Genomic DNA, 27,936 nt, shown 5'->3' on the forward strand with positions numbered 1-27,936 from the left:
TCTGCCGTGGATCCAAACAGCGGCGTGGTGTCTGCCCACTGTGTTGTTGTGAAGACGGAAGTGATAGGAGGACTTCCCCCTGGCCATTAATTCATTCCTTTTTGGAAACACTTAAAGGAATACACCGCCGCCTGCCTAGACATGTCTACCGCATACAAAAACAGGTGGGACACATCTAAATCTTTGTTTTTGCATGTAATGCAGGACACACAGATAGACTATAACCGGTGCTACATCATGTTTTGCAGCGGTTAGCATCCTTTACCGCAAATTGGTATTAACTTCAGTGTTTAGCTAGCAGCAACAGCAGCTCAGCTAATCAAACATGAGCTAAGTTTAGCTTTTAGGCAAGTATTGCAAAAACATTAAATTCCTACGTGCTGATATGACTTTACATTTACTGTCAAAAACAGCGAGGCTTTAGCGTCAAAAGTTAACGTTAACTAATACAACAACTTCATCATTTTAAGTAGCTACGCTAGCTCCCTGTTAGCACATCAGCTGACACATCATACTTCCTTAAGCCCTAACTGGCTAACAATTAGCTAACATTCAGCGAGCTGGATCTGCTGACAGTCTAAGGGTGAAAACATATGTCACCTATCTCCAGCTAAACTGCTGTCCTGATGTTATATTACCTCGTGACAAATTAGACAGATCACGCTTCCTTTGATAAACGCTTTGGGCTCAGCATAGAGGCATTACTTTCATCAAATTTTCCTTGATATTTCCATTTTCTCTGCTGTAATGTACTTTAAACCACAGTGTCAATCCCAACTGTTGTATGTTATAACTTTTAACAATGTTTGATTTTGTGTATTGCACGTCTCAAGTTTTTTAAGGGTTATTTATTTCTCAAATATATACAGAACAATACCATCTTCCCCACAACTCCTTACAAATCGGTTTTACCCACAGAATAAACAGGTTTAAGGTTAGAGTTAAAAATGAGGCATAAGGGTTTTTAACCCTTTTTAATCACGATCGATTGAATTTTGATACATTTCTTAATTGGAAAATGTTTGTATACATGCATGTATGTAGCAGATGCACAAGGCCCCATACTCAGCCGCATCTATATAACTGAAAAAATACTAGGGATGCACGATATTGGAATTTTTTATTTTTTTATTTATTTTTTGCTGATATCCGATACGCCAATATGTAAGAACTTATTTGACCGACAACCGATACTGATATCAATATATCCACTCTTTTCCCTACCTAATATTAGTGACCATCAAGTCTCTTCTGTAGTGGAATTAACATCATATTATGCATGCATACTCTTGTTGTGAGGGCCCACCAGCAGATTGAGACATGAAATACATTGCTTTTCAATGTATGAAATAGTCATTCATTGTGCAACTTAGAAAAAAGCATGTTAGCGGATTCTGATAGTTCATTTTAAAACCAATATTGGCTGATGACCATGGCGTACTGGTATAATCGTCCATTCCTAAAAATACTGATATGGTGGAAAAATGTTTTAATTAAAATGATGGCAGTCTAACAGTAAATACTAAAAATAACTATTTTCACTGACCATCACCATCAGGAGATGTTTTTACCATATGGTAGACTACTTAAAATGTACACTGAAATACTAAGCACAGTTGGTACACCTGCATCTAAATGCAACCCAATACCAAGATGTTGCAATACATCCAATATTTATGAAGTTCATCATATTCAGTAATTGTTCATCCAAGAGGTGTTGATGCTTCTCTGTGGTCAGTTTGAAGACTGGTGTTTGTGCTGTTGTAGCTGTAAGATTGCATTACACTAATAGTGTTTCTAATAATGTCTAATAATGTTAAGATAGTATTTTGCCCACAGTCATTGTGGGCAAAATACTGGCTGAACAAATGGTTTTATGTTTAGAATCTTAGAGTGATCTGTGTCAAAGTGATCTATGTCTGGCATAGGGAGGTCAGAGTGAGATGTGCTTGTTGTTATTTGTGCTTTTGTTACATTGGTTTGCTCTATACAGCTGTAGTACTAGTACAAAGCTGCATCGACATCTTTTTATCTATTGCAGTTCAGTGCACCAAACTACTGCAACACATTCACTACTGCTTGACTGAGGAGAGTCCATGTTTCTGGGTTACAGTGCTCTTTAATAGAGAAATAACGGAGCATGTAAGATATGTTTATAGCTTTACATATCACATGGTTCAATTTTTTAGTTTGGTCCGATCTCCAGATAAGGGAGAGAACAGTGGTCAGTACAGAGCTGATTTCCAATGTGAAAACAGTTGCAGCAGAATGTAAGAAAATTCCTGACTACAATTGCACTTTGTTGCATTTTGAGAAAGACTTTGTGAATCAATATCTGGACATTATAGAAATTGTTAAAACCTTTATTTTAGACCTAATCTGTATCTTCTAAACTCACTTAAAGAAATAGTTCAACATCTTGGTAAGTACACGTATACACTATCTTGCTATTTGTATTAAACAAACAAGATAGAGTGTGTGCTGATCAGCTGTTACCCTGCTTTCAGTCTCAATACTAAGCCAAGCTAGTCACCTCCTGGCTCTTGCTTCATACTTATTGTACAGACATGAGTGACCCTTTCATCTCAGCCTCAACAAGAAAAAAAATTGGCATATCTCCCAAAATGTCAAACTGTTCTTTTAAATGTATCTTAATTATAGATTTAGCACTTAATGCCAGAGAAGGCACCTTTTTGTGTAGATTATGTGTGTTAACTAGAGCCTGACTGATACTGGATTTTTGGGGCCAATACCGATATTAAGGAGTAAAAAAAATTCTGATATTGATATATCAGCAGTAGTGTTGCAACGGTATACTAGGTTCAAGGTATACCATGATATTAAAATTGACTGTTATGACTGTCATACTGTGTACATTTGCTCATCTACGATGCTGAAAGAAAATGACACTGGACAGAAAACCTCAACTTCATTTTAGTTGTTATCAAAAGGGAGACCTATTACATATACAGCCATTAATAATGGTTTCAAGTTTCAAATATAATAATAAATATTTGATTGATGTACATATTGTAGTAACCATTATAGCACAATACATATTTTATACTTTTGAATGTAACACTAGTTTATATAGTGTAATGTAGCACAATGCACATATTTGTATATTTTACACACTTACAGACTCAGCACAGTGAAGATATATATTTTATTCTTAATATCTTAAGTACTAGTGTGAAACATTGTAACATAATGCACATTTCTATTTCTTTGTTATTGCATTTTATTACTTTATATTTACACAGTTCTATTTCATACTCCTATTTGTGCTTATTATTTTTCTCTGTTCTTTACATTAGAGCAACTGTAACGAATCACAGTTCCCCTCGGGGCTCAATAAAGTATTTCTCATTCTGATTCTGATATATATACACAAGACACATTTTTGCAGTTATCCCACTCAGATCTGATTATCAAACAATTACAGTTTAATAATTAACTTTTCTGTCAAAAATGACATTAGTGCACTGAAACAGTTAACTTCATTGAGGATTTCATAATTATAAATGACCCCAACCATCTTTTCCTGCATCATGTTTTCATTAAAAAAATAAAAACTTTTCATTTTGGTGCCTATCAGACAAAATATGCCGATACTGATATATCGATGATATACTCCAGTTAGGAATTAACATTATGCTCATAATAGTATAAGAGGTATTTTGTCATGGAGAAGTTATTAAGAAATTAAGTTGGTTCTAACCTCGCCTTGTTTCTTATTTCAGAATACAGGAATTCAAAGTAACCTTGAGTGAAGAAAACATAAACTTGAAGACTCTGAGAGAGCTGTGCTTCAATGGTAATTTTTACACCTTGATGTTTTTTTGTGCCGAAACCATGAGGGTAGATACCTTAATGGTATGTTCTTGATTATCCTTTTCTTTATTCAACTCAGGAATCCCATTTGAAGGAGGTATACGAGCTCTTTGCTGGAAAGTAAGTTGCCCTGCCTCTGTGTTGTTTTAGTAAACCCTTTGTGCGTGACACAGTTTTGTATTCTTATCCTAAAGCTCTTTTTCCTCTTTTGTTAAACTTTGTTTTCCTTGAGGTTTGCTCCTATGAGTGTTCCAAGTGGGATTCAGCAAAACCTCTTAACTGCACAAACTTGGTGTAAACTGCTTGTTGCCAATTAATGAATGCCACCATGAGATCTGATTATTAGCATACCTAACTACTTGTTCCACTTATACACAAAAATATGTACAAGAGTGAATAAAAAGAACTTCACTCTGCAGGACTTCATGTCCTGCTGTCAGAAAGCAGATCAAAACGAGACATTTAATTGCCTGTGTCCAGGGACCCAAAAAAATATTACTACTTTGAATGCCGTGTCAGAACATATTCCATTAAAGCCAATATTAAACTGTCAGGTGTTATAACAAATAATGTTCACCTGATGCAGAAAGACTCTTAGGCAGCTGTTGGAGTGTGAGAGTTTTTAGAGCAATTACAGCATATTTGCCTCTCAGTAAAGTATTTTAGTAGATTTCTGTAATGTATTCAAAGATGCAGTGTTTCACAAACTGAGTTAAAAACCCCAACTGAGATGCATATTTGGAATGCGCTGTGTACATGTCCCAAGAATGTGTCATCATCTGAGTTGCAGCCACCTCCATATACACTGAACAAAAATCTAAAGTCATCGCTGTTGCTTTTGCTCCCATTTTTCACAGTTAAAGATAAAAGATTTTTTGAATGCACTCATACATTTATCTCAAAATTTTTGTCACAAATTTGTTAAAATCCACGTGAGTAAGCACCCCTCCATTTCCAAAATAATCCATCCAGCTGACAGGTGTGGCATATCAAGATGCTGATTATACAACATCATTACTACAGAGGTGTGCCTTGGGATGGTCACAATAAAAGGTCACTCGAAAATGTGCAGTTTGATCACATAACATAATGACACAGATGTGGCAAGTTCAAACTGCACATTTTAGAGTATCCCCTATTGTGACCATCCCAAGGCACGCCTGTGAGGTCATTATGCTGTTTAATCATCATCTTGATATGTCACATCTGTCAGATGGATTATCTCGGGAAAAGAGAAGTGCTCACTTTAACAAATTTGTGACCACAATTTGTGAGAAATATATCTGTTGAGTGCATAAAAAGGTTTCAGATCTTTCACTTAAATCTGTGAAACATGGGAGCAAAAACAAGACGTGTTTAAATTTTTGTTCAGTATAACAGGAACAAACAGCAAAACAAATTCTGTACCTCTTTAATGGAGTTATATTCGCTTAAGATCTTTGTTCTTTCAACAATAACTTTCCATTCTTTTTGATATCATAAATAGATTATGTGTCTACTTATTCCAAAACTACTTTAAGGTCTGTGTGATGCTTACTTGAGGGAAATCTTCAAAGCAGAGCTCCCAGGTTTTTTATGGCTACACCATGACATCAAATAGAAAAATTCAGAATATGTTGTCCATTCTTAATACACAGTCTCTGAAATTCAGCCTTTCATATTTGGTATCTATAATTATGGGATCTGGACCATAGTTAAATATAAAGTTTAGTGGGTTTGAACACCACATGAGTGGGTAATAAAGGCCTTGCTGGTGGGTCCAGCAGGATAGAAGATGATAATGGAAATTTTTGGACACAACAGTTTTTCACTACAGTACTTTGTGTGTTTTGCAAAACAAAATTAAAAAGTAATGAAGTCTGGGTTAAAAATAAAATGCAACATTTCTATAAGATTGTGAAGGGGGACAGATCAAATAGTTGCACATTTAACTATATAGACTTGGAAAATATTCGGATGTCTGTTGACTGACTTGTGATTATTTTGCTCACTTTTCAGATCCTTCTCAATTATCTTCCTCTTGATCAGACATTATGGGAATCTTTCCTCAAAAAGCAGAGGTAAGGAGAACATCCATCCATTTTCAACCGCTTATCTGAAGCCTGGTCCTGGGGGCAGCAGGCTGAGCAAAGTATTGCAGACACCCTTCTCTCTCCAAGGAGAACATGTTAAAACTTAATGAAAGAGCATGGAGATCTCACTGAGCAACCACAAAATCAGCTGCCATTAATCAGCACAGCTGATGACAATAGCTGATGTCGTTAGCTGACTAAAAACAGAAAAAAACAGCCATCTCAGCTGTGACTCACCAGTCATGATGCTGTTTATTATGGTGGTCTCTCATGGTGAAGAAACTCTCTTTACTGTTGTTTCCTCCATTTTCCTTGTTTATATCAGACCCAACAGAGAAAAACCCCAATGGTGTTTTCACCACTTTTTCCAGATTTGGCAGCAGAGAAGAAAAAACACAGTAACAGGACATTTTAGCAAAAAAATTGTTTGATTGATTAATTTTTTCAATTTACCGATTACTTGTTCAGTCTGAAAAATATCACGAAATTGTCAGAATGCCCATTATGATGTCCCAGAGGCCCGAGGTGACATCTTCTTGTGTATTGTTTTGCCTAACCAAAACCCAAAATATTTAGTAATATAAAAGTGTTAAATTTTTGAAGCTAAAAACAGAGAATATTTTTGCGTTTCTGCTTGATAAATGTCTGAAAGATTACTCAATTTTCAAATTACTTGGTGATTCATTTTCTGTGGTCTGATTAATCAACGAATTATCTCAGTGCTACCAGGGTGTCTACAGGTCCTTAAAAAGTCTTAAAATGTCTTTAAAATTAAATCTCATAAATGTTAAGCCCAGTTTAGACGAAATATTCGCGATGAGATGAAACCGTTTCAGAATGTTGCAGAGAAAATTTGCAGCGATGTGAACTGGCCGGTCTGAACTCGACTCAAGCCAGCTGATGGTGCCACCTGCAACTCAGATGGCCAAATCGCTGGTGGCTGGTTTTAGAATGTAAAGGGTGTCATCTGGGGATGTCCCAATCCGATCCTCGGATCGGGTATCGGCTCCAGTCACGTTATTTTTACAAAATCGGAATCGGTAATAACAGATCGGAGGAATCAAAACAACAAAAATGGCCAGGTTTTTCATCTATGTTGTTCACTGTTGCCTCCACTTTCCAATGTATAAAGACAAAGGCCTATTTTGTTTGTTGAAGACAAGAAGAAGATATTGAATTTGTTTACATTTTGTGCTGCTGAACCACCGATAAGCTTTTTGGATACTATTTAAATAAAAAATAAACCTTATTTTTTTTTCTTCTTTTTTTTTCTTTACGCTTTGCAAAGTATCGTATTGGACTCGGTATCGGACTTGGTTTCAAAATAAAGGACTCGGTATCAGATTGGATGCAAAAAAATGTGATTTGGACATCCCTAGTGTCATCTAGTTTGTAGAAATGTAGATGAACCTAACACTTTAATAACTATATTTCAACATTAAGCTTACCTCTGCAGGGGACTACACACATACTACTTGTCGTTATACTTACCTGCAATGCTTGGATGAGAAAAAAGATGAATTGTCCAAAAAATTGTCTTAATCAGTCTTGGTTAAAAATTAACTTAAAAATGTCTTAAAAAGCATTTAATTTAAGTGTCTGATACATGGGGACACCCTGACTACTTTTTTTAAATCCAGTATAAACCTGGATATAAACAAATGGCTCTTGAGGTATATTTTAAGTTTCCACCACCACTTTGTTCCAAGTTGTCCCATTTTGTCTGTCATAGGGAGGTGTACTCCCAGTTCCTGAAGGAGATGATCATCCAGCCCGGTATTGCCAAAGCCAACTTGGGCCTTTCCAGAGAAGATGTGACTATGGAGGATCATGTGAGTTCTTCTTTTCACAGCAGTGTTAAACTGAAATGAGGCCTGATCAGTGAAGCTACAAGGTATGTGAAGTACAGTGTGCTTCAGTGACGATGCTAATGTCTGCTATCTTCCTCTGCTGAAGTAAGCAGTAAAAGGCAGTGCATGCAGAACAGCCTTAAAGAGGCAGTGTGACTGGTGATTGCATGACAGTCTTAAGCTGTTCATCACTCGTGGCAGATATTGTTAAACTATAGTTGAGTTTCATCAATAACATTCAGCTCTAACTAACAAGTAGCAGGAGGAGTAGGTTGTAAGACCAGTAGTGTTTTTACGGTAAAAGCCCAAACATGCATTTGTATGACTTGGCAGGACTAACTGTTTAATGTTCTGTTTTGGGTAATCATTAAACTGTGTTTCTAACAGTGCAACTTTAAAATGTGGATGTGTAACCGCTTTGCAGATCACTTCGTTATCTCAAGTCTTTTGAGTTTTTGTTCTTAGTTGCTTAAGCACACTTTTTGAAACACTGTTTGACTGTCAAAACAATAAGTCACTACAACAGTCACTGCAACAGTTTATACTGTGCAGCACAACCTATAACTAAAGTCACTTTAAGTTATATTTCCTGCAAGAAACCATAAAGCAATCAAACACTGTAAAGCTACAGTAGGTAACTTTTAATTAAAATAACTTTTTTTGATATTAGCTGAAACTGTCATTATATGCTGATAATACACAGTGTCAGGGAACCCCTGGTCAAATTTTATTTCACTGTAAACAGTTAATTAAGTAGAGGACGAACTGATCTCCAAAAGGCATGACGTTAAAGATGAAATATGCTTTTAATTTTTTTAAGCAAGATTAGAGTATTATTTTTGTTTCATACAATTTTAGAGTGAAAAAAAGGAAAGGAGCATTATGCAAAAGTTTAGGCATCCCAAGATATTTGAGCTCTCAGACAAATTTTACAAGGGTCTCAGACCATAATTAGCTTGTTAGGACTATGGCTTGTTCACAGATATTGTTAGGAAAGGCCATGTGATGCAAATTTCAAACCTTTATATATACTCTGATTCCTGAAACCTTGCTCCAACAATCATCAACAATCATCAATTATGTCAGAATATCAGCGAACACCACTGACCACTCTGTGAGTTTCATGGCTTTGAAACCGAACGTTTAGGGTGGTTTTAGGACAGGTTCACACATTGCCATAAGCAGCAGTATTAAGCCTGGCAGGGGAAAGCCAAATTCTCCGAAAATGAACAATCATCACTATTTTGGTGGTCTTAGCCACTCTATTTCATCATAAACACCCCAGAAATGGGGCTCAAAGTGCAAAATACTGGACTTCTCCAGTCTGGAAGCAAATGTAATACCATCTCTAAAAATCAGAAGATGAAGAGAGGATGCCTTCTACAACAAGACAATGATCCTAAACACACCTCGAAATCCACAATGGACTACCTCGAGAGGAGCAAGCTGAAGATTTTGCCATGACCCTCACAATCCCCAGACCTAAAAATCATTAAATCTGGGGATAGACCTCAAAAGAGCAGTGCATGCAAGATGGCCCAAGAATCTCACCGAGCTAGAAGCCTTCTGCAGGAAGAATGGGTGAAAATCCTCCAAACAAGAATTAAAAGACTCATAGCTGGCTACAAAGAAGCTTTGATACTTGCCAAAGGGGCCCTACTAATTACTGACCATCCAGGGTGCCCAACCATTTGCTTTAGGCCCTTTTCCTTTTTTGATATTTTGAAACTGGAGAACACTGAAATAAAAAAAGTATTCTCACTTAAAATATTGAAGAAAGGTATCATCTTTAACTTCATGCCTTTTGAAAATCCGGTCATGTTTTACTTGCTTAGCTACTCACAATAAACAAAAATTTGACCAGGGTTGCCTAAACTTTTGCATGCCGCTGTACATGACACAGATTGTCTGTGATTGTCTGTGAAAAAAACATGTTTCTCCTCTTCCTCATTGTGCTTCTAATGGCATCTGCAAGAATTCACTTCAGCTGAATGAAAAACAACCAGTCAGAGCTGAAAAGTCTCAGATGCAGCTGTCAATCATTTCAATCACTGCTCCTGAACTGCAGTCAAACTGTCAAATTAGACAGCGCTGATCGAATCCAATCAAGATTCTGTTTCTGTATCGCCTATTTCTTGCCTCAGATGTTTTCATCTTGTCTGGCTCTTTGCTCACAGGTGTAACAGGTCACTTAAAACTGTTTCATGTGTCTTTTTCCCTTATCTTTTTTTCAGCCTCTAAATCCGAACCCAGACAGCAGGTGGAATACCTACTTCAAAGATAATGAAATTCTGCTACAAATCGACAAGGATGTAAGGTATGACTGCGGAAAAACTATTCTAGATCTATGAGTTTGTTCTTGACAGTATGTGAATGTCTAAAAGAAAACAGCGTGTAATAGTGTATACAACTCAAAGTCACGTAAAATATGACCGACCTGTTTGTGTGTTTGCAGGCGGCTGTACCCAGACATGGCATTCTTCCAGCGTCCCACAGAATACCCCTGCCAGCTTATCTTGGACCCTCAGAATGACTATGAGACGTTGCGTCGGCGAGTCGAACAAACCACCCTGAAAGCACAAACTGTAAACCGCAACCGCAGTGGAGTCACCAATGTAAGTGAATGTTCATGTGTGTGTGGTCAGGGTATGTCTGGAGGAATCCAGTGAGGAACAGAGAAAATGTGTCATCAGATTTTCAAATTAATGTTTACAAGCTCCACCTGAACTAGTCTGTCATATGAAGCGCAGATGCAAGTTACGAGAGGAATGGTGAACGTGCTTTTAAAGCACAAACAGGTTTGTTTGTCCCGATGTAGTGTTGTAGAAAGCTAAGCTGTGTTACACTGTATTTATGCATTATGCCAAAACAGAATACATTGTAGTAAATCAGGATTTTTTGAAAATAAATGTAATTCTTTTGGGTTTCTGTCTATCCATACAAACTCACTCAGGGGTGATTTCACACCTAACCTGTTTGGTTTGGTTAAAACAAACTGGTGCGTTAGCCTGGTTAGTGCAGTTCATTTAGGCTGGTGTGACAGCAGACAGACCACAGTAGAAGCATGATTTTTGTAAGATCAAACTGCTAATGAATCCATCTGCTACATCCGCAAGACCACTCTTTTTTGTCTCTATCTGTTTTTACATAATGTGGCAGACTAACAATCTAATAATACTAATGATGCTTATCATTAGTTATTTCTTTGTGACACCAGATTACATAGGTTCACAAACAAGAAGTTTTAAAGTGCTGCATTAACTGCTGCCAGTCACCGGAGTTTGATTTTCATAGGTCTTGATGCGCTGATGATGCAGGATGAAATCACCAGTTCTTTGCACTTGATGAGTCACCTGTCATCCTGTATAACTTACATCCAGACTGAAATGTCTTAACAACTGTTGGATACATTGCTGCGCACAAACAGGACCTATACATGCATTAAATGGAGAGATTTCGGAGTGAGGGGGCTGCCTTGGACAGGCGCCCTGATCAGTTGGGGGTCCAGTGCCTTGCTTAAGGGCACCCCGTCAGTGCTCAGGACGCTCCAGCACTCCAGTCCATGCTCCATACTTGGTCCATGCTCCATACTTGGTCCGTATGGGGACTTGAACCGGCAACCCCTTGGTTCCTAACCTAGGTCCCTATGGACTGAGCTATTGCCGCCCCATGAAGTGTGTTTCATGATGACAAAATTACTTTTATTTAAATGGAGTTTGGTAGGGTGAACAATTGCAATTTTGGGCTGTTTGTGGGTAAACAACAAGGAGCTCACTCTAATACAAAAGGTCTATCTCTGGAGAGATCTTGACCATAATGTTGTCAGACAATTCAATCTGAGTCTGTCAGTGGCAAATACAATCCTTTCACTGGACATAAATTGACAGTGCTCAGTTACCCTGAGGGATTACACTGCAGTCTGTCTCTCCTCTGCAGGCCGCAGCGATTTTGCTCAGTACTGGACAGATTAAAAAAATTGTTATTCCGATTAGTCTCTTAGACACAAAAACATGGAAAAATAGGGTGTAGGTCTAAAACAACTTAGTTTTTTTTAAGAAGCTGTAAACTGCAAACACAAGCACTCTCTTTGCAGTACTACTTTGAGAATCACATGTAAGCAATGCTGAAGAGCATTAGTGGAAACACCCTGAACTCCTAAGATTGATCATTATCAGATTATTGCTTCTTTACACTAGGACAGCGATATTGACCTTTGTTTTCTTAAGTTTACTTTTACATCTCATCTTCTTTTCCCTTGAATTAACATAAATATCTGTTTAAAACAAACATTGTATGTGCTGCTTATAGTCATTATTACACACAGTTTGCTGAGCAATTGCCACACCTTTCTGGTAAACTGAATCTGCTCCTTCAGGTCAGCTCCCCTGGAAAGGCGTTGAACCTGTATCCATCTAATGAATATGAGGTACTGCCCAATGGGAGTGAGGCACACTGGGAAGTGGTGGAGCGGATCCTCTTCATCTATGCCAAACTCAACCCTGGGATTGCCTACGTACAGGGCATGAATGAGATTGTTGGGCCAATTTACTACACCTTTGCCACGGACCCCAACAGCCAGTGGAAAGGTCGGTCATATTTTAACTGAACATTTGAACTTTTGACATTTTCACGCACAAATGTAACACGGTGGCCCGAGTCTTTAACAAGTCATAAAATGTCTAAAATACACATGTATCATTAAAATGCCTTAAAAAGTATAACACTGTCTTTAATTCAAATTGTTTTGGGCCTATTTTTTTTAATCACGTCAATGTGAGAATTTCCGGTGTTGTCAGTATAGGAAACATATTTTAACACATTTTAACTCAAGGGAAACACTATTCAGTGGGTGAACAGACTTCAACACAACACCTCAATGCATGCAGTGCCCCTATTTTGCCCTTTTTATGCATTAAGATCATGCAGTGAGGCTAGCCAGCCTGTTTGTTTGTTTGTCTTTTTTTGGGCGGCATGCACAGAGATTATCATCATCATCATTCATCATCAGCAGCAGTAGTGTCATTTTACCTTACTGTTCATTTTGAGCTGATCAATGTGTTTATTTGGAGAGAGAATATGTTTACTTTTGGTGTGTATTTCCATTGCAAGTTTGGTCTTAAATTACTTCTTAAGTGCTATTGGAAAAAGTCTTGAAAAGTCTTAAATGTTTCATAACTGTAGACACCATGTATGAGACCTTTGTAAATCTTTTGTGCTTCGTCATTCAGAGCACGCTGAAGCAGATACATTCTTCTGTTTCACCAACCTGATGTCAGAGAACAGAGACAACTTCATCAAGAGCCTGGACGACTCTCAGTGCGGCATCACCTACAAGATGGAGAGTGTGTACTCCATGCTCAAAGACAAAGACCTGGAGCTCTATCTCAAGCTGGTATGGCTGAGGCCACATTCCCACTTCTTGCTCATTTTCTGTTCCTTTTAGGGAGCTAAAGGAACTGTTCTCTGGGGCTTCACTCTAAAAATCAATGATTGGAATCAGCAGGCGAGGAGCTGCCATTACAAACCACATATTATCTATAACCGCCAGTGTCCACGTGATCTACTACACTGCCTCTGGCTCCTAACAGCTGCAGACTCTCTGACCAGAGCATCTCACTCATGACTTTCCTCTCCATTCTGCTGTCTGTCCGTGCCTGGCTTTTGTGGCCAGAGCACCTCTGAGGCATAAAATTGACTTGTGAATGTGTAGAAATCATGATTAATTAAATAGTTGTTTGGTCTATAAATTATCACAAAACAATGAACAAGACTAGGCCAAAACCTAGTACATGGCTGGACCATGTATGAAATACTCAGGAGCTTTTAATTTGAAACAGGAAGTGGCTGGCAGTCAGCTAGTCACAAACTTTTGTTGGCCTAGCTTACAGAGCTGGCTTTGTTGTTGCGGTCCAACCCAAAAAACGAATGTAAACACATGTTAAACTTAAGAAAAGTACAGTGAGACACAGTCACGCAGAGGACAGGAGCGGCTTTCTGTGGAGAAGTACTCACTGATTAGCTCATTTTTGCTCCATTCAACACAACCCGTCCCTCCCCTGTTCAACCCTGGTGGCAGATGTCCGTCCCCACATGACTGGTGCAGACTGCACAGCTATTGGCCACTATCAGAGCCAAGTTCTGCCAGTAGTGTCCTATCTGTGCCAATTACCAAAAAGGGAATCTCGTCATTGTGGCAGCACATATAAACACATAACATTTACTTCAATTTCAATTATTATTTCCACCTTCTCTTCATAATGGCAGTAGGGGTGTAAATCACCAGCTTCATCACAATACGATATTATATCGATTTGTTTGGATGACGATACGACGTTTGCCGATATCATAAAGTCTGTCACGATATGATTTCGATTCGATTCGATTCAGGAGCCTGCGATCGATATGACGCAATATCATATGCCCATCTAACACCATCATTTACATCAACTTAAATGAAAAACAGTATTCTTCTGTAACAAAAAATAATGAAAATAGACCTGTTCACTAAAATGGTGACACGGACGTGCTATGTGAATTTCAAAATAAAGGTGTATCTTTAAGATGACGATATGGATCGACGTTTTCATTTTGCATCAATGTAATTGGATCATTAATCAATAAATCGATGTATTGATGTGGATCGATGTACTGTTACACCCCTAAATGGCAGTGGCACCCGTTCTGACATTGTAACACGAAACACTCAGTAACATTTAAATTAGGGCTTGTTTCATAAAGACACGACTGTTCCTCAAACAAGTTGATGAGGTGATCCTCTTTCCTCCATCCAAAACTGCCATTTCACCCATGGCTGTTTGGCTAGTTAGCTAGCTAGCTTGCTAATTAAACCATGCTTTTACGCTGAAGTTACAGTGGTTACAGAAAATGAGCCGAACAAAGTTGTCACTTGTCACATGATAGCAATGTGTTTTCCTACGCTATGACAAGAGTGTGTGAATTATATATTCAGGCGTCAAACTTTACTCATGTAGCAGCTAGCAGTTATCTGTTCATAGGGCTGGCCTTACCTCTAGGTTCTAGCCAAACATGTCCATCAGAAGTTTACAGAGCCTGATGTGATGTCTTAAATTACTTGGTTGTCAAATCCGTCAAAATATATAGTTTACTATCATGACAAAAAAAACTGCAGCAAATCCTCATCTGAGAATCTCCTCAATCTGACAAGCTGGAACCAGAGAATGTTTAACATTTGTACAAAGGATTAATCTAAACAGTTACTGATCAGTGTTCTGTATCGAGTCATTGTATCAGAATTAATATTTAATGACTTTGCTAGGAAAACATTTTTTTTGGTGCTTGCAGTAAGTGAGAGAGAGCGAGTGAGAGATGGACAGATGGAGACAATATGAGCCTGCTAAAGTACAGATTCACATTTTTTTCAAATCTGTCTTAAAACAACAATGATATGCCCATTTCCTCTGTTTTTCTTCCATTTTTTTCTGTCCACACAGGAAGAACAGAACATCAAACCGCAGTATTTCACATTCCGGTGGCTGACCTTGTTGTTATCTCAGGAGTTCCTCCTGCCAGATGTCATCCGCATCTGGGACACCCTGTTTTCTGACCAGGACAGATTCCACTTCCTCATCCTGGTCTGCTGCGCCATGCTCATGTGAGATTTTCTGATTTTGCTCCCTGTACTCCCACATTATTAATACCTGTGACTCTTCATGTGAATCATGGTTTCTTTTGACTTCTCCTCATAGACTTATCCGGGACAACTTACTGGCAGGAGACTTTACAGTGAATATGAGATTACTGCAGGTAAGACTTCTTATAATATGTTGTGAAACGTTATTAAGATATACAGTGCAGGTAATGTTCTCACTGAAACTGACTCAGTGATTTTTATGTCTCCTCATGGCAATACCTGTGGCCGTAGGCATTATGTGTCATCATGTTTCCTTATGTTTCACTCTCATGAATGTGAAATCTCAAGGACACCATGACGGAAGAGCTTCAAACTTGCCACAAACGTGCACTTGGACTCAAGAATAAACTGATTGTATTTTGTTGGTCAAAGGTCAATGGGACCTCAGAAAACATGTTCTTGGCAATAACTTTCAAGATTTCACACAGATGTCTAATAGAATAAAATTGTGACAACATTTTATATCCAAAAGGTCAGATGTCATCTTTACTGTTACATCATAATGTTCTGCAAAAATACTTTTCTGGCTGATACCCAGTGTCATAACTAGGGATGGGTACTGAAACCCAATATTAAATGAGTCCCAGGGCTAAATGATCAAAGACTGTAGCATTGATAAACTCTGACTTTAATTAGTTCTTTTATCTGCACTTTTCTACATTTTGTTGTAATGCATTGTCATCCTGCAGCCTCTCACCTGTGCTCTATGCCGAGACTGACCTCCTTCACATACACACACACACACACACACACACACACACACACACACCCTCATGACATGGAATAAAGTTGGTGAACAGCAGAGATGATAAATGACGACTGTATGTATGTAGTCTAACTCTTTAGCTCAGTTTGCCACTTATCTTAAAATTGGGCAAATACTTTTAAACAAAGCTGATGGCTGACACAAGAAGCCCCTCCTATTTCTACCAGTGCTAATGTTACCTGCATGAAGTGAATCTCATCAGCAGAGACAAGTCAGGACAGAGGACAGGAGGAATGACTTATAAAGACTGATAAATACTGAACTGCACTCAGTATTGTCATGTCAGGAATATATAGTGACATAGCTGTTGTAAAATTACTGTTACTGCTCTGGAAACATTTAGTTCAAATATGCAATAATCCTGTTCTGAATTTATTCTTTTTAAATTAATGTTTTCTAAAAAGCAACTTTTTTTAGAAATGCAAAGGAACCGATAAGAGTATTGATGAAGTACCAAATCGTGTATCGGTAAGAGTAGTAGTATTAATAAAATCTTGACCATACCCAGTCATAGTTATATCTCAGGAACAGAAGGGGAGACATTTGGTCAGAAACTGAATTGGAGACACTGGGTGTCCTTGAAACTGTGCTGATTGGGCAGATGTTCTGTGCTGCCGGGGGAAGGATGTGTGTGAAACATCCATGTTTTAGTATATGCAGCTGCTTTACAGCAACATCCATTTCTGAAGCATTGTCAACTGTCATGGCTACATGTGATCTGGACAGACATGGATGTAAACTATAATCGCAACTTGACTGGTTCATGGAGGCGTACAGCTGCGTTGTGGTAATTTTAGTTTTTCTTTCAGGATTACCCGATCTCAGATGTTCACACCATCCTGACCAAGGCCAAAGACCTTCAGGATAACTCCTAACCTGTTCCCTCTTTTCCCTCCTGCCTTTTCTGCTCAGATATGGTAGGTGAGAGTATAAACATTACAAAATCATTGTCATGTCAAACATGTATCGTGGAACTGATCAATGAAGAGCTTGGACAGATGCGTTGGGAAAAGCCAGCACACTGCTTTTCAACTCAACGCCTGATGATTGGTCAATGGGGACTGCCATGAAACCTTTGAGGACAAGCTGAAACTATTTCTTGGAGTGCAGAGGGGATGCCTCTCCCTTCTTGATGCATTCTGGGAAAAGGCTACCTTGGTCCTCCTCCTCTCACAGCCATCTCTCCCATGGAGACTTGTTGTGCTCAGATAATGATGATTGCACTGAGAGCGAGGGAGCCACATTAGTCCTACACTACACCTCTTAGTTTGTCATGAAAATTTAAATGTTTAACAACAGAGCCAAGAATTCCCACTGCAACCACGGATGTTGTCAGATCGAGCAGATGTTTCATTGGGTAATGCAATAGTGCATGTTTTGGTCTTTAAGGGTTTTCTTTTTTTATTTTTAGAAGTTGAACGTTTTTAATGTAAGAAACATGTATGCCTTATCTGTTTATTAATATGTGAAGCAGGAGACAGTATTCCTGGGTACATTTTCTGTCTGGATAAAATAAATCTGAAGTGAGGGGCCTGACCTATTGAATACTTTACTAGTAACCTTTTGAAAATCATTATTTCTTTAGCATCATGTCTCAGCAATGCATTTAGTCCCATTGGAAATGTAATGTGATGAATTTTCCTTTGTTCTGTCATTACTTTGACACAACAGAGTACTGTTGAAAGAACCATCAGAGGGAGTTGTGGTGCTTTTCACACTGAACATTATTGACCGAGCTTCTTCTCCAACCTGGGTTTACATGTATCTCTATAGTAACTTCATTATAGTACTTCATATCACAGTGAATGAGTCATTACGATTGACCAGAGGGTGTGCATGCAGAGGTGGGACCAAATCATTGTTTTGCAAGTCACAAGTAAGTCCCAAGTCCTAAACTTTGCATCCTAAACAAGTCATAATGCGCTCCTCACCAAATGGTAATACCATTTTAACAACTGAGTAATAACATATTAAATCTACAAAAATCCTGAATGCATTTAAAAATTTGTATTTAATTGGGTAACAAGTTTGTTGGAAGTTGTTGGATAATTTTTGACCTGTACATTTTGTATGCTGAAATTTGTTTTTTGTTGTGCACCGTGTAGCTTTTGTTTACGAATGAAATTATCGTTAGTATCATTTTTCGCAACTGATGGTCAGTAACATAACGTGAGTTATTGATTGTTCTCATCTGCAACTTCATTGGATGCTATGGAGTTGGTTCAAACAAAAGAGATCTGGACCATTATGTGTCGGCTTGCTTAAAATTAATTGCGTTAACATTAGTTGATTTAGGAAATGAAGGGAAATGGGTGGCACATTTTTAAGTAACATACTTTTTAATCTTTGGGCTTGGGGGAAGGTATCAAGTATTTTCAACTCAAAAGGCTGAAGTCTAAATTAGTCATGAGTCATTGGTGTTAAAGTCAATAGCGTCTAAATAAGAGCTTGTGTCATACGGATACAGCTGTTCCTCAGAAAAATTGATGAAGTGATCCATACAGTACTTTTATGGATACTTTTATGTTACGGTGTTACAGAAAATGAGCCGAATAAAGTTGTCACTCATCATGTGATAGCAATGTGCTTTTGTACACTGTGACAAGAGCATGTGAATGAAGTGTTAGGTTATTAAATTTTACCTATGCAGCAGCTAAAATTTAGCTAGGAAGCTTGCTAAATCCATTATGCTTTTATGTTATTGTTACAGTGATTACAGAAAATGAACCGAACACGGTTGTCACTCATGAAATGATAGCAGTATGCTTTCCTATGCTTTGACAAGTGTGTGTGAATGAAGCATTAAGTCATTAATTTTTTTACTTATGTAACAGCTGGAAGTTAGCTATCTTGCTTGCTAATTCAAACAAAGTTGATATGGAGAATTAGGTGTCGACTTGCTTGAAATGAATAGCATTAACGTTAGTTGATTCAGGAAATGAAGGGAAATTAATAAATTGGTGGTCCACTTTATAACATGACATACTTTTTAAAGGAGCTATATGTAAGAAATCTAAAGCAAATAGTCGTAAAATCCTCCTAATATGTCACAGAGAATAAGGAATAATGTTCATAATACTGATCGCATTTAAAAAAATATTTTACGGTCTGCAAATCATGTTTATGTTTTGAATTTGTGTTTTGGCCTGTTGCGCCACCCACTGCCGTCTACCAGTCACACAGTCAGTAGAGTCTCAGCATCAGTTACAGTTACGACTGAGCTACAGTAGCACGGCAAGCAGCATTAGCAGTGTCCCAGTACATAGCATTAGTAGCCGGCTCCTCCGCTGTATCCTGGCAGCAGCGTTAGCAGCAGAGAAGCCGGACTTGCTCAAACGGTCCGCTGGAAAACCGAAGATGACGGACGCGGTGACACGGCCCTGCCACGGCAGCCGTCTGCGGGCAAACAAATCAGTCTCCAGCGTGCCGCTGTCCAGCAACCTCGAATCTGTAGGGGAGGGGCGGGCGGACACGACTCGCGGCAGTATGTTGAATTTGAGTGCAGTAACTGTTTTGGCCACATTCTTACATACAGCACCTTTAATCTTTGGCCTCGGGGGAAGGTATTGAGTATTTTTTCATGTCAGTAGGCTCAAGACTAGTTGAAGTCACAAGTCATTGGTGTTTAAGTCTAAGTGGAGTTGCAAGTCTTTTTTTATTTTCAAATCAAATCTGAAGTTATCACATTTTTTACTGAAGTCTGACTAGTCATGGGACTCAAGTCCACACCTCTGAATGCGTGGAAAAGCAGCATCTAGTCATAAGTGAATTCATAGTTGGAAGGCTGCTGGTTTTTGCTGTTACTAGCCGACAGTAATAAAGCTAAGTACTGAAATGTTCCAACATTAGTGCAGTGCAATACAGTACCGATACATTAACAGATGAGTTCAAGAGATACCACAGTTAAACTTTGTTGTTAATTTGAGAAATATAACCACATTTTTCTACAGTTACAAAGAAGCCAAAATGAGAAATTGTGCCTTAAAAAATTGTCTTGAATTTGATTTAAATTGGAATTGCGTGATAGGAGAATAAATAAAAAAAGATTTTGACCAGACATTCAGTGCCCACAACTGACATCTGACATCTGTTACATTTCAGTCGGTAACAGAAAAAGAGTAGGGATGCACAACAATATTGGCACATCATTGGTATCAGCCATTATCAACTTTAAAATCAACTATCAGAATGAATATTACATACATTGAAAAGCATTCTATTTCATGTCTCCCATCTGTTGGTGAGTCATCACGATAAGAGTACGCATGCATAATGTGATGGTATTTCTACTACAGAGGAGACTTGATTATCACTGAAGTTAGGTGGGGGAAAAAGTAGATATATGGTTTCGGTATCAGTTATCCGCCAAATTAATTGCTACACATCGGCATATCGTATATTGGCAAAAAGTCCAATATCATGCATCCCTTAAAAAAGAGAGATTTGATTGCCAGCCCGCAGCTAGTCTGTTGAAAGAAAGTAATTACTTGGGTATCGAAGGCTAACCTATGTTCAAATAACTGCACAACAGAGCAGCCATGTGGATTTCGATAATTAATACTCATTTGGTGTTGTGGTAGCTACAAACAGCTTAGATAAGCTATAAACTGCTAGTTAATTTTAGATAAGCTACAAACAGCTAGTTAACTTTACGTCAAGTACAAACAGCCAGCATTACTTTGGATATTTTGTTTATGAGTAGGAAAAATGAATGTTGGCTGAAGCAGCTGGCATGCACAAGAACTAGAAAATGTTCTAGTATGCTTACTTTAGCAAAACGCACACAACTGGGAAATACCAGTCTTATATTGAGGTTTATGGGTTCAGGTGCTGTAATGGTGTAACTGTCTTATTGCTTATATTACAGTTAAACCAGAAGCATTTGATGGAACAGAGATGAAATGGATGTAAGAAATAATGTGATGTGCTAAAAAGCCTCTCAACTTGATGATTAGTATAAAACTCAGACTCTGTTCTCTTTCCCTTTTTATCTGTGATCTTATGTAGCTAAAACTCAATAGTGGAATGACAAGCAAGCTGAAATAGCTTGACTGAACAACATGCAGATGTCATTCTAAACTTCTGTTTCGCAATGGAAACAGGCCTGCAGTTGGTTGTCTTTTTTAAGGAAATGAAAGCCTCATTCAGTAGTTCAGGGTTAATGATGCAGGTGAACCTTTGGTCAAGGGTATTAACTGGAGCTGCGATGTTTGAGGGTGACCGCATATGGTGCTAGACATAAAGGGATGGTGTCCGTCTGACAGAACTTTTTGGGTACGCTCGAATGGATGGCAGCCAGTATGCAATAGAAGGTTTATAAATATAAAGTTTTAGCCTTCTATTTAAGACATTTTTAATAATTGCAGGATTGTAATTCTCACTTACATCTTTATTTTATGTATAAAATATATTCAGATTCAAGGCTGACTGTGGATGCTTCAGTGAAACGAATCAATCATCCTCAATGAATTATGATAGTGTGCCAGCTATTGAGCCTTTCGGCAGGTGCAGACCAGATTTTTCAATGCATGTGTTGCGCCCCATTGATATGACGTGATTTGACACCATGACTTCTCCCCTATCAACTTGCCTTTGATTAAGCCTGATAATGTTCAGTGTGAACACCAGCACAGCTTCACAGCTTTGATCCCCATGTCTGTCATTATTTGAACTTGTGTTGTGTGTACATACTATATGATCTATATGGCACAAGGGTCATGGCTTGATTAATCATATGAATGTAAATGTGTATCTGCAAACTGAAATCTGCCATTTTTGTAATCAGTCACAAGCTTGTTACATGTTAACAATGTTTATCAGTGGGCAAGAAGTCATCTCAGAAAGCTGTTTATGAGCTCTAATATGTTAATGCTACTTGGGTTTATGAATTCATTTATTTCATACTCATATGAAGGCAGTTTATGTAGATTGGTGATGAAATGCTCCCCCACATTATTACGAACAAAGATCATTTTTTTTGCTGAAGAGGTCATTGCAGCTCACTTAGTGTCATCTCATCTTGTACAAAGTGCAGGATTTTCAAAAATGAGCCTTCATGCCCAAAATGTCAACTGACACCATTCTAGGGCAACTGAAGTATTTCTGTAATCTGTCACTTTTAATAATCTTTATAGATGTGGATGGGGCATTAATAACTCTTTTCCTTGTCTGCTTTTTCTGCTACGGAAGATGAAATCAAATCTTACTTGACCATCCTAATCACAGCACACTATTAAAATGTAGTCTTTAATATTGTTGACAGTTGTGTGTGTGGAAGCTGTTTTCTTTTAACAAACCGTATGGAACAATACAGTGCTTTTAATTTTGTGAGAAGAGGCTGCTCAAAGGACACATGTATTTGTGTCAGAAGTGCTCTTTCATTAGAATTGAAAAGGATATTCTTCTAAACGGTGTTTAAATTAAAATTTTTTTTAAAAAAGAGAAACTTCTAAAAATAGATCAGAATTGGTTTGATTCTCTGTTGTCAAAATCATTGGTTCTCCTGTCGAATACTGGATAGCACTGGACTCATTTGTCTGAGATGTTAAGAAAATGTAATCACTATTTGCTTTTGAATCTAAAACCAGTAAATTGATGTGCATTTGGTCACCGTTCTAGCAGCACCTGGAAGCCTGTTGTGTTGAAGGGACTGCTTTTATTACAAAATGGAATTGAATTTTATCCACCAGACTTTATAAATCATCTCAGATTAAATTTACTTAAAGGATGAATCAGCAATTAATAATCCAGCCATGTTAATATTCAGTCCAGTGGTGACAGCACCTCACACTAATTTTGTACTCACTAATTGAGTGAAATAAACAAATGACATCAGATGGCTCTAGCCATAATAAGTCTGGCAATATTCTGTTTAATATTATATATATTATATATATTTAATATTCTGGTTTTCTTATCGTCAAAGAAAATCTCAAAATCAACAATGTTAGTCCATCTTTCTGACTTCCTTACTCTCCCTCCACATTTGGTACGCCAGTGAGCATTTAATGGGGATACTCAAGGACTTGATTCAGACATAAGTATTCATTTAATGTACAGTAATTGCCGCCCAGCCTCCCTCATGGGAACCTGACTTTTCTATTTATTTTTTATTACATAAAATGGATAAAATCTACTGTTGCAGGAGTGTGAGCTCCATGTTTATCACTGCTGCTGTGTTAGCTGGTGCTAACTGGTTAGACGCTGAGCTGACCAGGAGGAGAGCAGCTTGGAAAACAGTCCTTCAGCACTGCGTCTAACCTATCTAACAGCAGCAACAGAAAGTTTCCTGACTTTTTTTTAATGATAACTTTATATTTATTAAATATTAGACTAATTGAAACCTGGTTGTTCAATAAACAATTTTCAAATTGCACTCATTTCCATTGTTGGCCAATTTATATTCCTATTTTTACATTTGATTTTTTTTTTTTTTTTTGTGAATACTCTCTAGTAATTTAATGCAAGAACTCAATATTGAAGTTACTTGAAAGACCCATCTCTGGTATTAACATTTATTTACCTGTACATTGTTACATTGGACTGCATGCTATTCCTTCTAAAATAAAAGAACACGCAGAAGCTGCCTTTTGAAACAAAAGCAAAGGAAAAAAAAGGATGGATTTAACTGGAATTACCAAGTTGCTTATTTTGGATAAAAGGCTGAAGATACACTGAATCAACTGTGAGTCCAGGCAAAAAACAAATACTAATGTCTCCATAACTGTTTGAAATGATTACATTTTCTGAACTTGATTCATTCTTGAATGCTCCCTCGGGTTGTGCTGCCCTACATCCTAAACCTACAGTGAGAAAGACTGAATGGTTAGTCTTATATATGATAATATTTGCAGTGGTTCTCCTTATGTGACGTCATCAGGTAACAAGCAGTCCTGAACAACAACCTTTTCAGGTGTACTTTAGCTATCAGTCCAGATCCAACCACTTAGAAATGTCAAGAATATCCTGTTCAGTTTGAAAGAGCAAAAGAAAGAGCAAGCATTTGAAGACCAAAACAAAAAAATATTTTGCATTTGAAAGTATTTTTATCAGGTGCAAAAATATTTGGTCATTATTTTTGAGGGACTGTTACCAATTGATGGCATCCACATGCTCCTCTTTTTAATGTGTATTTATTTCTATCCTGTGTGTGTGTGTGTGTGTGTGTGTGTGTGTGTGTGTGTGTGTGTGTGTGTGTTGGGTGAGTGATGATCCCTGTACTCTTTGTCTTTTGTCAGTTATTTGCATGGTTCCAATTTTGTAAGCACATTTTTGTAATGTCTCCAGTGTTAAGACTTGTATGTACAGTATGTTTTTACATGTTTGCAGATGTGCATTAAAATGAATGATGGAATAAATCAAACATCTCTCATTTGTGAAGTGGTGTAATTGAGTCCATTTTTACTGAGTAGCAATAACCTGAGAGAAAGTGTTCCTGTCTCAGCAATTTAAACTGATATTTGGAAAAACGTGAAATGTACTGTTCAAGGATAGTTTGAATTAAATCATGTATAAATGTATTTACAGTAATGCCTGGAGCATGCTTCATAGGGCACCTGCATTTATTGTCAAATGCAGATGCAATCTTCATGGCTGAATTCCATTTAGGTGTGCCAGGTCAGGGTATAGTGACAAAAATTTTTTTGAAACAGTCACAAAAACACCACATCTGTTTACACTGTGGACATAGATTGTTAGTCTAAATGTCTGACAAGATCATGGAAAAGATCCCTACAGAGATACACCTTTTTGTTAAAGAGTAAGATCTTTTTTGCATAATAATAATTATAGTAAATAATTCATATGAATATGTATATGTATAGTGCCTTTCAAAACACAGTCACAAATTGCTGTACAATAAAACTAGGCACATTAAACACACATTAAAACACAAGGAGAATGAAACAAACTAGAAATGCCCTGAAATGTCACCAAAGCAAAAGATAAATTACAGACCAAAACTGAAATCAGGACAATAAACAGGAATTACAATCAATAAGATAGCAATAATAAAGACAGCTTAGATGCACTCAGGATATGCTTTCCGATAGAAGTACATTTTTAGAAGAGAATTTAACGTAGTCAGTGACTCAGACAGCCTTATATCCTCGGGCAAGTTGTTTCAGAGCCTCTGGGCCCTGATTGCAAAAGCTCAGTCCCTTTAGTCTTTGGTCTGGACTCTGGAACAGATAAAAGACCTCTACCCGACAATCTCAAATCACACAAAGGTTCATAGGGGACTAAAGGGTGTGAAATGTAATCAGGAGCCAGGCCATAAAGAGCCTTAAAAGTAATCAAGATTTTTAGGTTAATCCTCCAATCATCAGCTGCAGCCGTCATCACAAATGGATGTCGCTTCTTGTGACGCTTTAGAAGACAATATGTCTAATTTCTCTCAAGATATATTTCCTCTCCTCTCATCCTTGTTGGCGGCGGATCCTTTGAGTCCTGTGTGTTGTGAGGAGGGGAACCAGCATGTCCCACAGATGCTCGATCAGGGAGAGAGCGGTTTTTAAACTCATGTAAGAGACACTATTACATTAACTCCAGATATAGTGTCAGCTTATTAGAAAATCAGTAGCCTACAGCCATTCACATTATAATGTAACTGACTAACATGTTTAAGTGAATTCCATGCATTTTCTGAGACAGTATAGCAACACCAACTTTACTCAGCATCATTAGCCTGTGTTTTGTTGATGTGCTGTAAAGTTATCACACAGGAATTTGCAATCTCAAGACCCACAGGTCCTTGGAGGCTCACAACGTTTTCACCAGTGGCTAAACAATCTTGCACTGGTTGGATAAAGGATTAGATCCTTTTTTGTTTAACTGGAAACAGCCCCGAAATCCCAATCACCAAAGCCACCAGACTCTGTTTGAAATAGAGCGAGTATAGAGCCAAGAGAACAAGAGCCAGGTATCATTACAACGGCAAACAACCAGGAAAGAGTATTGGTTATAAAGAGCTGGACAGTACTGGGCCCTGAGATGATCCACACCTACTGGCTGAAGAAACTGCACTTTATGAATGCCTGGCAGCACAAATGAAGCAGCTGATGATGGATGGGACACATCCAGAGTGGATGACCCATAAAGGATCCCCAGAGGGATGCGGCCAGTAACCTGCCTCTGTTCAACATTAAAGCTCTTGTCAGGCATCATAGTAGTTAAGATGAATAGGCACATGGCCCAATACATGAGCAAGGCCCAGAAAGCAATTTATAGTAATTTCAGGGGAGCCAAGTACCAGCCACTGGTACTGGAATACTAGGAAATGTACAACATCAACAGGACACCAAGAGCCTTCATCAAAAACTCAATAGGGCTGTGGAAAATGACTCTGGAGGCCAACTCAAAGCCAATTGTGCAAGTATCTGCATATACCAAGGCGATGCACTGTCCCGAAAACTGTTCTGCATAGGCCTGAACCCACCTCAGCCAACTCATCACAAAGAGTGGCTACGGATACTTGTTCCGAAGTGAAGCAACCGTCCTCTCTGGTCCCATCCCTGTCATTTCTAAAAACTCTGAGCGATTCAGCCGTCTCTTCAGCCTTCATAACTGGATGAAAAACTTCACCACAGCCATTGGTTCCGGTTTCATTAGCAATTTTGACTCTTTCTGGACCAGGCGTGACCTTTTCAAGCATGATGGTCTGCATCTGAACAGACATGGCTCAAAGATTCTGCAGCGAAATTTTATTGATTTCATTGCGTTCAGCCATAATTGACATCTTTCACAGCAGGTCCCGACTCAGTACCTTGATTCTGACTCTGCACCTGCCTACACGGGCCCTGCTGTTACATGTCCTGTCTTACACATCCCTGTTATGATATCTAGGAGACAGTGTGTACAGCCGTCGCAGCTTAATAGGATGAGGAGGAGACTGTGTCGGGAGCGCGGTGTGTGTGTAGCCAACCTGCGCACATTGGATCACGCGGCGTCGCAAGCTGACGCCGAGATAAAAATCAAACTGGCCCTTCTTAATGCCCGTTCACTTTCTAATAAGACATTTATTCTCCGTGACCTGTACGTCTCCTGTGAACTGGACTTGATGTTTTTAACTGAGACGTGGCTATGTGAGGGTGATTCTGCACCCCTGATTGAACTCTGCCCTTCTGACAGCAGCTTTTTCAGCTCCCCCAGACTGTGCGGGAGAGGTGGGATTGCCTCACTTTTTAAAGACACTCTCGATTGCAAACAGACTTTTGACCACCCTTCTTACTCTAGTTTTGAATTGCAACTTTTTACTATTAACAAACCTTTTACTGTTTTAACTGCAGTTATCTATCGACCGCCGAAATATAGTGAAAATTTTATTTCTGATTTTGCAGACTTTTTATCTAGATTCACCATTCACTATGAGAGGATATTGATCATTGGTGATTTTAATATTCACATTTGCTGTGACGACAAGCCATTAGATAAAGATTTTATAAACGTTCTTGAATCCTTTAATCTTACACAATCAGTGTCTGAACCAACACACCAGCGTGGTCATGTGCTAGATCTGGTCTTAAGCTATGGCTTGTCCCTCTCAATAAATGAAATACGTGGCCTACCAGTTTTAGATCACTCAGTGATTTTATTTGATTTTCTGGCTCCACTTAGTGTGGGAAAAACCGCAGGTCGGCAGACTAAAAAGACATCCCGTTATATAGGCCCTAAAGTCTTAAACGAATTAAATGTGAAATTACCTAATGTGTTGGAAGACGTTTTTGAACATGCAACTACCGTTGA

General features: G+C 38.3%; 1 protein-coding gene across 1 annotated transcript; it reads left to right on the forward strand.

The window, feature by feature from the left end:
• Positions 1 to 24,573, forward strand: tbc1d13 (TBC1 domain family, member 13). Its single transcript, XM_049604096.1, has 12 exons — positions 1 to 164; positions 3,744 to 3,817; positions 3,914 to 3,954; positions 5,833 to 5,894; positions 7,639 to 7,738; positions 9,991 to 10,073; positions 10,212 to 10,371; positions 12,132 to 12,342; positions 12,985 to 13,148; positions 15,229 to 15,389; positions 15,484 to 15,541; positions 17,004 to 24,573. The coding sequence occupies exons 1-12, from the start codon at positions 142 to 144 to the stop codon at positions 17,067 to 17,069; spliced, it is 1,203 nt and encodes a 400-aa protein (XP_049460053.1). The 5' UTR covers positions 1 to 141; the 3' UTR covers positions 17,070 to 24,573.
• The last annotated feature ends 3,363 nt before the right edge of the window (positions 24,574 to 27,936 follow it).

The sequence above is a fragment of the Epinephelus fuscoguttatus genome, linkage group LG18 (assembly GCF_011397635.1).
Source record: "Epinephelus fuscoguttatus linkage group LG18, E.fuscoguttatus.final_Chr_v1".
In the NCBI taxonomy this organism is placed as follows: Eukaryota; Metazoa; Chordata; class Actinopteri; order Perciformes; family Serranidae; genus Epinephelus; species Epinephelus fuscoguttatus.

Bases quoted from the DNA above. Each gene is read 5' to 3' on its own strand.
- tbc1d13 (XM_049604096.1), top strand. From the start codon at position 142: ATGTCTACCGCATACAAAAACAG. The intron at 165-3,743 runs GTGGGACACATC...TTCTTATTTCAG, and splicing joins TCTACCGCATACAAAAACAG to AATACAGGAATTCAAAGTAA. The intron at 3,818-3,913 runs GTAATTTTTACA...TATTCAACTCAG, and splicing joins GAGAGAGCTGTGCTTCAATG to GAATCCCATTTGAAGGAGGT.